Source organism: Ursus arctos, unplaced genomic scaffold, assembly GCF_023065955.2.
Source record: "Ursus arctos isolate Adak ecotype North America unplaced genomic scaffold, UrsArc2.0 scaffold_8, whole genome shotgun sequence".
NCBI classification, from domain to species: Eukaryota; Metazoa; Chordata; class Mammalia; order Carnivora; family Ursidae; genus Ursus; species Ursus arctos.
In genome coordinates, this window is record NW_026623100.1 from 14985033 (window position 1) to 14999477 (window position 14445).

At 52.3% G+C, this 14445-nt stretch overlaps 1 protein-coding gene across 1 annotated transcript in view; it reads left to right on the forward strand.

Annotated features, from left to right (window-relative positions):
* Positions 1 to 14445, forward strand: part of PRKCE (protein kinase C epsilon) — a 482751-nt gene that overhangs the window by 301401 nt on the left and 166905 nt on the right. Inside the window, exons 3-6 of the mRNA XM_026486666.4 lie at positions 1718 to 1877; positions 4349 to 4383; positions 5643 to 5728; positions 9286 to 9415. Coding sequence (XP_026342451.1) covers positions 1718 to 1877; positions 4349 to 4383; positions 5643 to 5728; positions 9286 to 9415 — 411 coding nt within the window. The remainder of the gene's footprint in view (positions 1 to 1717; positions 1878 to 4348; positions 4384 to 5642; positions 5729 to 9285; positions 9416 to 14445) is intronic.

Below are 14445 nucleotides of genomic sequence, written 5' to 3' on the forward strand. Positions count from 1 at the left end.
CCCCCACTAGGCATGTGCTCCCTCTTTTTGCCTTTCTCCTCCAGTTCTTTGTCCTTCCACCCCTACCCTGTCTGCACTGACAGACTGCCCTCGGATTCTACAGCTGTTGGGCTCACACAGGTGCCCTCCAGTGCAGGAAGCCTTATTTCCAAAGAGGTCCAGGAGGAACAGTGTTCCTCCCCACCCCAAGACTGACACTGTCATGGTGGCATGTCGGGTGTGGGGAATTTTTGGGGGGCCCAGAGCCTTCCCAGCGCATTTTAAGCTGTGCCATGCGGGTGACCTTGCAGGGCCTGCACTAGTGTTGGGAGCCAGGCAGGAGAGCCAGGGCCTGCCTCTCCTGTCCTCGGAGAAACCAGAGGCGGCTCGACTCTTGCATTATGAGAACCCCTCAGATGAGCACTTTGGGACCTTGCTGTCAGGAGATTGGGCGGTCCCCCAGAGTCGTGTGTGGACAGTGTTAACATTGGCTTCTCCCCTGCTCTCTGGGTTAGAATCTGGGCTCCACCACTTAGTAGCTGTGTTAACATAAACAGGTTATGTAAACGCTCTATTCCTCAGTTTGCACATCTGTGAAGTGGGGATACGATGAGTACCCTTCAAGAAGGGCGGTTGTAAGGATTCAGTGAGCACCTGCCGCAGTAAGCGTTAGGCATGATTCTCACTGTATTAGTCTACTTGGGCTGCCGTAACAAAATAGTATAGACGGGGTGGCTTCAACAGCGGAGACTGACTTCTCACAGCTCTGGAGGCTGAAAGTCAGATCAAGGCGCTGGCATGGTTAGGTGAGGGCCCCCTTCCTGCCTTGTAGACGCCCACCTTCTTGCTGTGCCCTCATAAGATAGTGAGCTCAGGTCACTTCCTCTTTTCATAAAAGCACTAACCCCATCCTGGGAACCCCACTGTCATTCATGACTGTGTCACATTGGCATGTAGAGAATCAGCATGTGAATGGGAGGGGGGGACACACACATTCAGACCATAACAGTCGTTATTATCATTTTTGTTGTCATTTATTAGTGCCCTTGCAGGACTTTTGGAGGCTTGGGGCAACCTCTGATGTGGACTGAAGGAAGAAGTGAGGACAGTCCTTTTGTCTTCAGTGAGGTCTTAAAGTCTATGGTGGTGGGTCTTGAGTCTTCTAGAAAACTGGCTTTACGCAGTGTTAGGTTTCCCTCTCCTTTTGACCTTCCCGGTTGTCATAGTCTGGAAGAGGGGAAGGAAGAAAAGTCAGGTTTCCCTGAGCCAGGCAGCTGGGTGCAGACTCCACAGTGCCCTGCGGTGTCAGCACTGTTACCCCATTTCCAGAGGGCCAGGCCCTCAGAGGCTCCAGGCAAGGACACACCGGCTGGCTAAGGCCACACTGCTGAGAAGCTGCAATCAAATGTGAACCTTGAGCCTTTCGATCCCACACCCTTGCAACGTGCAGCCGGTACTGGGGGGAATGGGGCAGCCACACCGGGAGCAGGACTGGGATCGGGATGAATTTGGGGGGTGCTGCTGGTACGGGAAATGGCAGCGCAGTCTGGGCCTTCCTGCCTCGCATGGTGTGCCCTCACTGGGGTTGAGCGGTGAGGCTCAGACCCTGGAGTCCCTCAGCCAGTGGATGCTGCCCCCACGCCGCTCCCGCTCCGGGCACTGCAAGTGGGGTGGGCGGTCTCTTTCAAGATGTGCCAACTCACGCTGTGTTTTCTTCTCTGCTCTTGTCCTTCCGCAGCCCCTAAAGACAATGAAGAGCGTGTGTTCAGGGAGCGCATGCGGCCCAGGAAACGACAGGGGGCTGTCAGGCGCAGGGTCCACCAGGTCAACGGCCACAAGTTCATGGCCACCTACCTTCGGCAGCCCACCTACTGCTCCCACTGCAGAGATTTTATCTGGTAAGGCCCTCTCTCCCGGGAACCTCTAGTTAGGCCTTCCCTGAGGTGAGAAGTGGGGGAGGGGCTGTAGGAGAGTAGAAACTTTATTTTTAAAGTGCTGAGGTGCTTTATTTCTTCTTTATTTCATTGCAGAAGACTTTTCTGGAAGGCTAAGTGAGTGTTTAGTGCCTGGGGGGATAAATGGAAAGAATGGTGACTTTATACTTGGGATCATATCATATATCATATTTAATGAGTTAAGATTTTATAACCAATAGTGGTATATTGTGATGTATTTTTTAAAGAATCCTTATCTTTTAGAGACACAAGCTTAATTATTCAGAAATGAAATACTGTGATGTCTGGGATTTGTTTAAAAATGATCTGGAAGGAGGGTAGAAGGGCTAGGGGTAGAGATGAACTACAACCAGCTGTGTATTGATCATTGTTAGAGCTGGGTCATAGCTCCCTTACTTTTATTTCTTTATTTTTGTATACATCTGAATTTTTCCATGATAAAGCTTAAAAAATACTTGGTTGCCAATACCTGTATTTCAAAGCAACTCTTAATAACTGTTATAACAGTGGTGCTACTAGGATGCCCAGATTTCAGAGGAACGAGAGAGCAGCATTGGCTGCAGTGCTCAGGGAAGGCTTCCTGGAGGAGGTACCATTTCTCCTTTCATGAATACTAGGATTTTAATAGGCAAAACAGGTAGGTTGTAGGCCTTTTTTGGGAGGTGGAGAAGAATAAGGAGCACTGGCCTTGGGTATTGGAGGGGGAATTTTAATGAAGGCCTACCACATGCCAGGTTCTTCCTAAGGCACTGAAAATATCTAATTAAACCGTTCTACTGTCCTACAAGCTATGTATTATTAAAGCCATTCCACTAACACCAGTCTTGAGACTCAGAAAGGAAAAGACTAATGTGACATCCTCCAGCTAGGAAGTGTCAGAGACCCAGTTCCACCCCTGGTGAGCCCAACTGAAAGCTTTTCCTGACCTCCCACCAGCCTTTCTGGCAACCTCTCTGAGCTCTTTTTTTTTTTTTTTTTTTATTCGACAGAGATAGAGACAGCCAGTGAGAGAGGGAACACAAGCAGGGGGAGTGGGAGAGGAAGAAGCAGGCTCATAGCGGAGGAGCCTGATGTGGGGCTCGATCCCAGAACGCCGGGATCACGCCCTGAGCCGAAGGCAGACGCTTAACCGCTGTGCCACCCAGGCGCCCCTGAGCTCTTGAACTTTGCCCACACACTTGGATCCTGTGGGGGAGAATGAGTGAGGCCAATGTGCAGCACGAACCAAGCCAGGGAACATTTGAATTAGGGTTTGAATTCCCAAGGTGTCCAGGAGTGGCTTGTCTTGTCCTCGCAGTTTCTAAAGCTAGTCAGTGACGTTGGCATGGCCATCTGAGGCGATGCCGCTCAGAGCGCCCTCAACCTGACTGAAGCAGAAATAATGCCCCACTCCCACCACAGACATATCTCAGCCCCGGGGCTGCTTCTACACTCTAACCTCCATTTTCTGTATTTCGGTCGTGAGTTGTGTGTTTGGTGGCAGTAGGGTGTGAAGGCTGAGATTTATGGATTCGGGTCTCCTCTCAGCCCATGGCAAACATCACTGGGTTCTAGGCTTCCTGAGGCGCGGTCCCTGAGTGACATCTGGCTGCTCCTGCTGGGCTGGAAATTGCAGATTGCCCCCTGGCCATTTACTGGTGATGCTAAGGACAGGGCCCCGGCCAGGTTGGTTGGATTGTTCTGTGTCCCTGCCAACCCTAATCCTGCCCTAGGGGAGCTTACACCTGTCATGGAAGGAACCTCTAACATTGGCCTTAACCAAACAGTACATTGAACCCCTAGTCCTGGCCACAGACTGACCTAGAACCCTCGACTGCTTCTGGAATGCCTGCAGAATGTGCCTGTAGCTGTAGCCCTCCTGCATGATGGCCCCCAAGGAAGGGCACGTTCGACTAATCAAGACCTGCCTTGAGCGAGCAGAGTCTCTGTGGCTTTCCAGAACTCTAGTGGCCGCAGTGGAATAGCTGTTTGTCTAGGAAACCAAGCCCTGACACTAACCAGAGCTTGTACCCATTCTGAGCACTGGGTCTACCCTCTGATGCCTCTGAAGGAGTCATTTTTTAAGATTTTATTGATTTACTTGAGAGAGAGAGAGCAAACATGTGCACGTGCACAAGCAGGGGATGGGGCAGAGGGAGAGGGAGAAGCAGACTCTTGGCTGAGCAAGGAGCCTGATGTGGGGCTTGATCCCAGGACCGCAGGATCACGACCTGAGCCGAAGGCAGACGCTTAACCGACTAAGCCACCCAGGCACCCTGAAGAAGTCACTTTAAGGCACTCTGCAAGTGGAAGTGAAATCCCACTGCTAGCTGGATTCCAGTCTACTCGGTGCATCATGGCTGATAGCCAGAATGGGGTGGCTTTGTGTGGTTTTTGACCTAAAATGTATTAAAAGGTTGTATTCTTCTTTTCAGGGGTGTCATAGGAAAACAAGGATACCAATGTCAAGGTAAGAGGCATTGTATGAACTAAATGCTTGGGGGTCCACAGGTCCATCCAGATCAGCGACACTCCTAGGAAGTGTGTGCCGGGTTTGATGACATTTACAGGCTCTGTATGATTTGCACGCTCCTGTTCCCTCTCTGAGAAGCAAGACCCTGCTTTTCTTTGTCCCTGCCTGGACATGGCTCCTGTATCCATATATGGGGGTAAAGGTATGAGAGTACCTTGTGTGTACCTGTCTCCAGCTGTCCCGGGGGTCTCTGCACCTTTCCCAGTGAGATGCAACCATTCGAGACCCTTCGAAGGCCCCGCTCTGCACTGAGCCGGGCTCCATGTATCCTGTCAGCCCCCTCCCTCTCTCGCTCCCCGAAGAAGTTCCCTCACCTGCCCGGTTCACTCCTATCACTCAGTGGTCCTTGCTGATTCTCTCTCTCTTCCTTTTTTTTTTTTTTTTTTTTTTTTTTTTTGTCTCTACTGTGGAATCATTAGCTCTTCAACATTTAAGACTCAGTTGAAATTATTGCAGTTTGTTTGTTTTCAGTTCTTTGGCTAAAATGCAAGGTCAGGTTGTCCAGGATTGGAGGGTGGATGTGTGCTGTGGTCCAGGTTTCTCTGTGGTTAGAGCTGGGAGACCATTCCATCTCCTCACCCAGCCACTGGTTAAGTGGGGGCTCACCCCTGGGGAACTGAGTAGGTTCTGTCGGACATTGCTATGTCCTTGAGGTAGCATGTGTGCAAATTGTCGCTTATCTCTCCCGCCACCACTGCCCACACTGCCCCGGGGACACTGGAGACAGGGCTGCAGGCCACAGTGAAATGAAACAAAAATGTTTGAGAACTCCTTTGCCGTAGTCTCCTGCTGCAGTGCTCGCCGTCAGGCCCACCAGCCCTGACACGATGTGGGCTGGGGCACAGGACTGAGGCGGTGCCTTTAATAGACCCGCTTCACAGAAGGGAAACTGCTCCCTGACCTTGGCGTCTAGAAGCAGAGAAATTGATCGGTCCTTCTGGAACTAGAGAAAACTGCTGATGCCCTCTGGTGTAAGTGGTGCGCTCTTCTCCAGAGCATTTAGGAAACCCTAATGGCTCTGATGGCACAGCGCTCTGAAATGACGAAGCAGGCCAGGCCTCAGCCAGGGTATTTCTTTAAGACTTGGGGACAGGAGGGGCGTGGCTCCCGGCATCCCTCCGCTGAGACCTGAATCTTGGGGTGGAAGCTTCCTACCCCCACTTGTCGCTCAGCCTTCCGGTTTTTGCCGTTTGCAGTTTGCACCTGCGTGGTCCACAAGCGATGCCATGAGCTCATAATTACGAAGTGTGCTGGATTAAAGAAACAAGAAACTCCCGATGAGGTAAATATTTATAACATTGAAATTCGGGGCTTTCTTCACTGCCACTCGCACCCTCCCCTGCCTCCTCCGTGGTTCCTGAGAAACTCCTTATCTCTCTGAGAGCCCCTTGCTTTCTCCGTTGTGTTGATCCAAGTTAAGGGAGTTGTCCCCAGCCTTCCAGCGGGCAGCGCAGTCTGCGGAACAACTGTGGTTCAGAGTCAGTGTCATGTCTGTGGCTATTAGGCCAAGGGCCATACGATCCCAGAGCTAAAGCCCTTGAGGAAGATGTGAATTGCTTTATGTCATTATCTCATTGGAACAGTGATGTCGCTAAGTGACATGTCACTGGCTCCACACCACTCATAAACAGGGAGAGGGACACCACACACAAGCAGGAACCGTGTCTTTATGAGGCGATGGGGGAACGGAGAGGGATTAGCAAACCCAAGACGCCCTTAGGAGGCGGGAATAACCATGCAATAATACCAGCCGACATTCATGGGGTACTTACCGTGTGCTGATTTAAGTACTTCATCATACAGTATTTAATCTCAAAACGGCCTTAACGAGAGCTATGCGATTATCATCTTCATTTTGCAGCCGAGAGAGTGGAAGCACAGAGAGGTCACGTTAGCTTGCCCCAGATCACACAGCTAGTGAAAGAACCACGTTCACACCCAGGTTCCATAGTCTGAGCCCTTGACCACTGGATTTCATTGTCTCTTATTCTTTCAACCTAGTATCGGATTGACTCTTAGGGAAGTCGCTAGGGGTAAGGAAGTGAGACAATTCACCAGTGAGGGTGGGTTTCTCCTAACTGTGTGATTGGGAGGAGAGTGTGAGTGTGAGGGTGGGTGTTATCTGTGTTCACAGTGGTGGATTTCAAAGCCTGCTTTTAATTCTTGGTGAAATAGATAAGTACTGTATAATTATAGGGCATTAGAATTGGGGGTCAGAGAGACGCTAGGTGGGTTTATAATCAGGTGAATTTATAGTTTGGCTTCCAAAAGGAGAAACTTACAGGGCCTCTGCTACTTAAAAATAATTCACCCAGGTGGCATCTTGGCATCTGAAGTATTTCTTATCTTTATCTCCTTTCGCTTTCACACAGTCTCTGGAAAGCACTGAGGGACATGGCCTGGATGGAACCTTCCGTGTCTCTGAGGGGCAGGCAGCCCAGGGCACCAAAGTTGTTTGCAGGGGTTTTGCTGTCCTTGTGGAAACTGCAGGGGCTCACCACCCGGGCCTCCTGCCTCCTGTGCCAGGGTCCAGAACCCAAGTACATTGTTACGCTTGTTACTTAGACAAATGAAGGAAGGGCAGGTGGCTGGCTTGCTATCTGTCTCCATTCCGTCCTGTGGACAATCTCTGAGCCGTTCCTCTGTGCCAGATACTGCCACGTCCCATGGAAACAAAGAGCAACACAGGATTCCTTCCTTCTAGAATCTCACAGGTTTCTTCCACTAGGAGCCCTTACAGGTTTCTAAAGCTCTGCCGTTTATCTCCTTGGAGGGAAAAGTCCCAAACGAGTCTGTGCTCCGCAGGTTAGAGGGTTGAGGTGGGAAATACCCCTAACAGCTGAGTCTGTGACCAACTGCTTTCTGATCGTCTTTCCTGGCCTGTTGGCAGCGAATAGAAGTTCCCAGTGAGGTGTGTGCCCAAACGTGGCATGTGTCCCTAGGGAGAGAAATTGCCAAGGGTTAGGGAACAGGGGCTGTCGGTTTCTCCGCCTTGTGGAGTAATTGCCTATCCCTGGGCTTGCAGGGCCAGGCTCCCAGAGCATTGGTGTACCCTCGGGGGGGTGACGAACGAGCCCTCTGTGGGGTCCAGCACTGCTGGGGGGCATGCTTTCTTCCTGTAACTGCCTGCATGTGCACACACGCACGCACACCCCAAATACACAGAGCTCTAAGCACCAGGTGTCTAATGTCTTCCTGTTATAAGATGCTCTGGAGCTTTTGCGCCACAAACACCCAGCTGATGTTCTCTCCCTGCTTTGTGCCGGTGTGTTAGTGCCGAGGACACGTCTCTCCCCGCGCTTCCAAGTGTGGTGACCCCGGAAGGCTGTCCTCCGTGTCACCTTCCTTCCTTCTCTTCTTAACCTTCCAGTTCTGTCTTTTTGCTGTTTTCTTCCTTCCCGTGACCTCTGCACTGGTCTCCCTGGGCGAGTGAGCCCCTGTCGGCTTCGTGACAGAGTGGTGTGTGCACGTGTGTGCCTGCGAGCACACGGCCCCTGTGCTTGTTTTTACAGCCTCGGCTTCTGTGGCTCTTGTGTGTGCCCTGTCACCCTCCCCCCATTCTCCCATACCTTAGAGCCCTTGGTGCTCCCAGCTGAGGGTCACACAGCTCTCCCTGCTCCCCGCCCTCCTCAGAGTTCCTGGACACTCCCCCACCTCTTCACCTTTGTCTGGCACCCACATCCCTGTGAGGCTCGTCCTGGGACCCCCAAGTCTGTTCGCGGTGTGGGTCCTCCATGTCTTCAGTAATTGAGGGAAATAGGGGCTACGGTGATCCACACCCTTCAGGGTGAGCAAGCGGACATAGAGGAGGAGAGCCCAGGAAGGTGGACCATGCCAACGACCCCTTGCTTCCATGTGTCTCATCTTCCCCACAGCCCTGTGACGTTAGGTGGGATGGGGCTGCCATCTTTGTTTGCCAGATCAGGAATTCGAAGCCCCAAGAAGTGAGGAAACTTCCAAGACCGCACAGGTGGTTGGTGGCAGACCCAGGCTTGCAGATCAGAATACCCGGACTGCCCCCCTTGCCCCCGCTCCCTGGTCCTTCCCCATCCACCTTACTGCCTTCTCTTTACTCCTTTTAAATAATCCCTAAGAGGCAGCACGCTGGTTAAAAGGCCTGGCTCTGAATTCACGCTCGTGGGCTTCAAATTCTGACTCTGCTGCTTACCAGCTTACAGGCGTGCTTCTTAATCTCTTTGCGTCTTAATTTCCCCAGCTGTCAACTCCGGCCCGCAAGGGCACCTGCCCTGCCGGGTGCTGGTGAGGTTTAACTGCGATGGTGGGGCCTGGCCTGCGGGCAGTACCCATGCCTTCATGCCCTCAGTGCTCCCCCCTCTGGATTAGCAGTCTTCACCGCAGTTCTCGCCTGTGCGAACTGATGACCTGCCGTTTGCACAGCTGTGCTGGGTCTTCAGGGCATTTAGAGAATCCATCCGCCATCAAGCTGCCCAAAGAAAGCCTCAGTGCGGCCTCCAGGCACAAAGCAGTGTTGAGAACACGTGGTGACATCTCATGAACAGCCAAAATGTGAGGTGCAAATCGAGTGTCGTGTGCTATGAGAGCTGGAAGCCTGCAGTCCTGGAGGGACCGCACCAGGGAGCAGACCTGACCTCTCAAGGTCCAACAGAGAGGTGGAGAATGAGCTAAGGACATCCGGAGCAAAGGCCCTGGAAGGTTCTTTGCACCTGGTTTCTCAGGGCAGCTTTCAGAGCCAAGCTCCAGCCTGCCCCCTTCAGTGGCCAGGCCTTCTGAGAAAGCCAGCCTGTAGGAGCGCCAGCAGTAAGCAGGCCACGGTGTGAACGAGCTTGGCAGTGACCCTTTGTTTTGCTGTCCCTGCAGGTGGGCTCGCAGCGGTTCAGCGTCAACATGCCCCACAAGTTCGGTATCCACAACTACAAGGTCCCCACCTTCTGCGACCACTGTGGGTCCTTGCTCTGGGGCCTCTTACGGCAGGGGTTGCAGTGCAAAGGTAAGGCGCTCTGGGCCCTGCACTCGTGCCCCCATACTCCCGTGACCCTTCCATCTCCTCTTTTTTGAAAACTCTTTGTTCCCAGAGCCTCCCAAGTAAGTTCTGGGTTTGGCCGGAGGACGGAGCCCGAGCCCTTGTTAAGCTCTGGTTAATGGGAGTGGATTTGTTCAGCAATCTCTGTGCAGAGAGTGGCCAGGGAAACTCTGTAGAGGGAATGCCAAGAGGAAGGTGTGCTTCCTCTCTCTTTAAGACCATGAGCAAGCTGGAGGAGGGGGGACAAATTGAGTCTATAAAAATGGAGAAATAATTTAAGGGAAAGGTACACTGGAGCAGAAGGGAAGGCATAATCCTGGAATGAGGCCCTGAAATAAGTAATGGATATCCTTCTGTCACAATCTGTGCTTCCGGGCTGACTCTGGGAAGGAGCCGTGCTAGGACGCTCTCACAGATGGTATCTTACTGAGCCTGCACAGACCTGTTATGGAGATGATGTTATGCCCATGACCCTGAGGCTCAGACACCTAAGAGACTTGTTCGTGTCACAGCGCTTAGTAGCAGAAATAATGTTTGAACCTTGACTCTTGAGTCTGAAGTTCCTTCCTGTTTCCTGCTGTCCTGCTCATGAATTGTCTTCTGCTCAAATGAGACGGGTAACAGCACTTGATCATATGGGAAGGCGGGGACATGCTCTGGAGCCCTGAATGGGGTGCTTGGTTCCATGAGCTGGTCCAGCTGGCCCGCAGAGTTGGACGTCCGCGAACTGTTGGGGCAGAATATCTCATGGCTTTGTACTGAATATATGATTAATAAATTCCTATTATGGAAAAATTAGAGAGGTCAAGTATAGAAAGAAATACTGAGGCCACGAACAGATTGGTCATTGAAGGGATCCCAGTGCAAAATTACGACGATTAGAAATAAAGTTTGTAGCTGCAGAGGGAATAAAGAGGGAGAGTAAAGAGACATTGAGGAGTAGTTTATTGGATGTGTGACCAGATCCACCTGGGGGGACGGTGACACCATCCACTGAGAGAGGAGTTTCGAGAGGGAGTGCAGGTTGGAGGCAAAGGTGGTAGAGCTGAGTTAGGGCCATGCCAGCCCCGAGGTGCCCGGGTGAAATCTCCACGGAGCTGTCCGGCTATTGCGCGTTCTCACTGAAGCTCGGGGGGAGGTCTACACTGAGCATTCAGACTCGGGATTTGTCCATGTGGTAGTTAAAGGTATAGTAGGTAGTAGTTGAAGCTGTAAAGTCGATGTCCTCCCTGGAAGTGCCTTGAGTGTGAGGAGAGAAGGTAGCACCGTGGGGTTTGGGGGAGGAAGGTGACCGGCTTCCAAGGACGAGCCTGCACAGGCAGTGGGAGGACCTCAGAGGCGGAGAAAGAGTCTTGAGGGATGGCATCATGGAAGCCAAATGAGTAGAGAGTATTTGAAAAAATGTTTAAAGGAAGTGATAAGTGGTGCCAGATGATTCCAAGAGGTCATTGAAGGCAAGAAGTGGAACATGGGGTTGGATTTAACTCTTAGGAGGTGACTAGCGACCTCGACAGGAGTGGTCTTGGTGGGATGGAAGCTGGCTGTGGAGGCTGAAGCCAGAAGGGAAGATGAAGTATTCTCTCAATGTTTTCTACGATGAGAGAGAGAGATTAGTGAGCCAGGAGGGAGAGGGGTGGGCCTGGGGGAGAAAGATGGATACCCCTCCTCCTCGCAGCCGGAGGGAAAGCCCCAGGACCAGGCCTGGATGTGGATACGTTCCCTGGGTCAGGGACAGGAGGTGAGGGGACAAGAGGATCCTTTAAGTTCTCAATCTGTTGAGGGCATTGCAAGGAGAGTTCCCTGGTCTTCTGAACTGGGAGATCTCTTTCGGAGTTGAGGTAAGAAGTGGGTGTGGACGGCGTGAGAGGGGGGTGAAGGTTGGAAGTGGCTGTGCGGGGAGCTGAGGGCACCCTGACGTGGGGCAGGAGGAGGTGTCAGCTGGGGACACATCTGCCATCCTGGGCAAGCTGCCCAGACGTTCAGACCTCCCTGTCCGTGTTCTGGTGCAGGACCCTGACAAGAAGAAGCAGGGCCCACCCAAAATCCTTTTGGATGCTTGGCGACATTAAAACAATGGGAGAGGAGGAAATAAGTGGAGCAGGACTCTCGAGTGTTGTTAATGGAGGAGCGATGCATTAGGGGAAGGTTGAGTGGGGCTGCCGGGAAGCACAGAGCCCGCTTTGAATGGGACCCTGATGAGGCCATGTCTGGTTTTCAGTAACTATATTAATGATTGATCTATCTAGGGAATCTAAATGAAGATACTGTCCTCTCATGAATATTGACATTTTAAGAAAGCAGCGCAGACGCCCGGATGTTGCTGCCAGGGCCGTGGGGTCCCTGGATGACCCTGGAAGAAGGCAGGGCCCAGGGATGTATATTCAGCTGTTTTGGCAGGCAACACTCATGTCTGCTCAAGCAAAGGCAAGGAAGAATGAGGCTACCTGTTCCCAGGAGCCCAGGGCAGCGGGAGGGAGGCAGGCCACACAGACTGTGAGGCCAAGGCTGTTTAGAACGCAGGGTCGCCAGCACAGGTTCGCAGATCTCCCTCTCCTGTTCCTCTGTTACCATGATGTGCTCACTTGCCCTTGCTCCTTTCCTGCCCCTGCTACCTCCTCCCCACCCCTCAATTAACAGACTGTTTTTTTAGAGCAGCTTTAAGTCCTACAGCAAAAATGAGAGAAATGTGCAGACGTTTCCCATCTACTGCCCATCCCCACGTGCACACAGCCTCCGCACCATCGGCATGCCCCCCACCGAGCGGTACGTTTGTTACAGTTGCTGAATCTACATTGATATATCATCACCCAGTGTGCCTAGTGTACACTGGGGTTTACTCTTGGCTTTGGACATTCAGTGGGTTTGGACAGCAATATGATGACAGGAATCCACTCTCATCCTGCAGAATGCTTCCCCTGCCCCAGATCCGCCACGTTTACTTCTCTCTTTTGATCCCTTCTCAACCTCAAGTCTTTTTGCCCCTGCAGCCCCTGTACCCTGTGGAGAGGCGGATATCAGAAGAGGCCAACAGGGGCCCCTCTTGCCTGGGTCTGAGTCTGCTTCTGCTGCTCTGATTGCTAAGGAACAGAACCCAAGAATTAGAGAGCTGCCCAGGGTCCTGAAGCATCATGTTCTTGTGAAGCTAGTGCAACTCCCCCCCCCCCCCCCGACTCTGATCTGTGCTCCACGCCCTCTCCCACTCTAGAACCTTCTGTCAGGTTCCCACATTTGTGGGGTCATGCTGCCTTGTTCCCCTAGGCTGGGGTCCCTGTCCCTTGGTCCATGGCTTCAGCTTTGCTGCCCAACCCACTCCTGGGAATAGAGTCACATATGGTCAGTGGAACAGTTTTCTTCAGAGCTTGGGTCTACAGGAAAGGATCCATGAGACTGTCTTGGTCACTCCCCCTTTGGCCTTAGCTTGCCTGAGCCTTCTGGGTTTGAAGGTTGTGCATGTACCCTCCTGAGCACTGTCCCTCTGTGGGCCGGGTAGAAGGTACATAATCACCCTGTTGTACTGGAGGGGGATGGAGAGCTGCAGAGACTGGACTGTGTGCACAGGGGCATTCAGCCGGGGACCTGTGGGGACCCACCTGTGTCCTCTGGGCTGCCACCTTCCTGCCCACAGCCCGGAGTTACCAGGCCCTAGGAGGATGCTCACAGACCATCGTTGCATCACCGAGCTCCTTCATCAAGGGTAGAACTCTGGCACTAAGTGAACAGACAAAATATATCATTCCTGTCTTTTTTGGGGGGGATTCAAGTGCTTGTAGAATCTGAGTCTCTCTCCAGACTCATTCGTGGGTCTGCCTGAGCACCCCAACCACTGTTAGACCAGAGACTGGCTTCAAACCTTCAGGTACCAGCATCCGTCACTAAGCCCCTGAAGCATTTGAATCCTTTCTGTTCTTCACTTTATTTTAACCTCGCCGCTTCCCCAAACTGACCTCACCTGCACTGTGAACCTCTCTAGCCCTTTTGCACCTGTGTTTTATTTTTCCATTGACACATGGAGTCTCCCCCTGGGGGAAAGACACCCGAGACCTTATGATTTTTGTTTTCTTCTCTAAAGAAGGTGAGCGGTTCTCACTTGCTTTGTAGCCCACCTCCCATTTCTCTTCCACCCACAATCCCACACTCACATCTCCAGCCCAGCTTCCCTGAAGTCCTCAGTACCGAGGGGCAAGTTAGCAGAAAGCCAGAGCTCTCTACACAGCTCACAGTGTGCCCTGTGGGGAGCTGCGGAAGCCCTGCTTTTTCTTGTCCCGTGTGAGGTGGGCCCCCTGCGCCTGCCTGTCTGCTCGGATTGCAGCTCTGTTCCCAGGCAGGGGTGAAGGTACACTGGAGAAAGATCTGGCCCAGAGGTTCCTGAAGAATCCCCTTCCCAGTCCCCTGCCTTTCTTTGAGAGCCCATCTCAGTAACTGCTAGGACCCAAGGCTGCTTTCACGGTCTAAGGGGCCACAGTGTCACTTGCTCTCCAAGAGGGGATGAGGAAGGGGTCATTTCGTTTGAGGACCAATGACTTAGGGAGTTGTGGCCCATCGAGATCACAGGGTAAGAGTCTGGGTAGCTTATCTGGTCCTGGTTGCATTATTGCCTGGCTGGGCAGTGGTAGAGAAGTCATTCTGGCTGGGTGACCCTGGGCTTTCTTCTAACCTCCTGTCTTTGAGAACTGTAATGAAAATAATGAACTGAGTGATCTTAGCTGCATACTTCTTGCAGTGGCTGTGGGAGGTCAGAAAGACAAGAGAAAGGCAGTCTTCTCTCCCACTTTCCCTCCCTCCCTCCCTTCCTGCCTTCTTCCTCCTCCCTCCCTCCCTTCCTCCTTTTTCCATGCTTCCCTTCTTCCTTCTCTTTCTCCCTTCCTCCCTCCTTCCCTTCCTTCCTCCCTCCCCTCCTTTCCTTTCCTTTCCTTTCCTCTCCTCCTCCTTCCCACCTCCCTCTTTCCTTCCTCCCTTCCTACTTTCCTGACTTCTTCCTCTCTCCTTCCTCTCTCCTC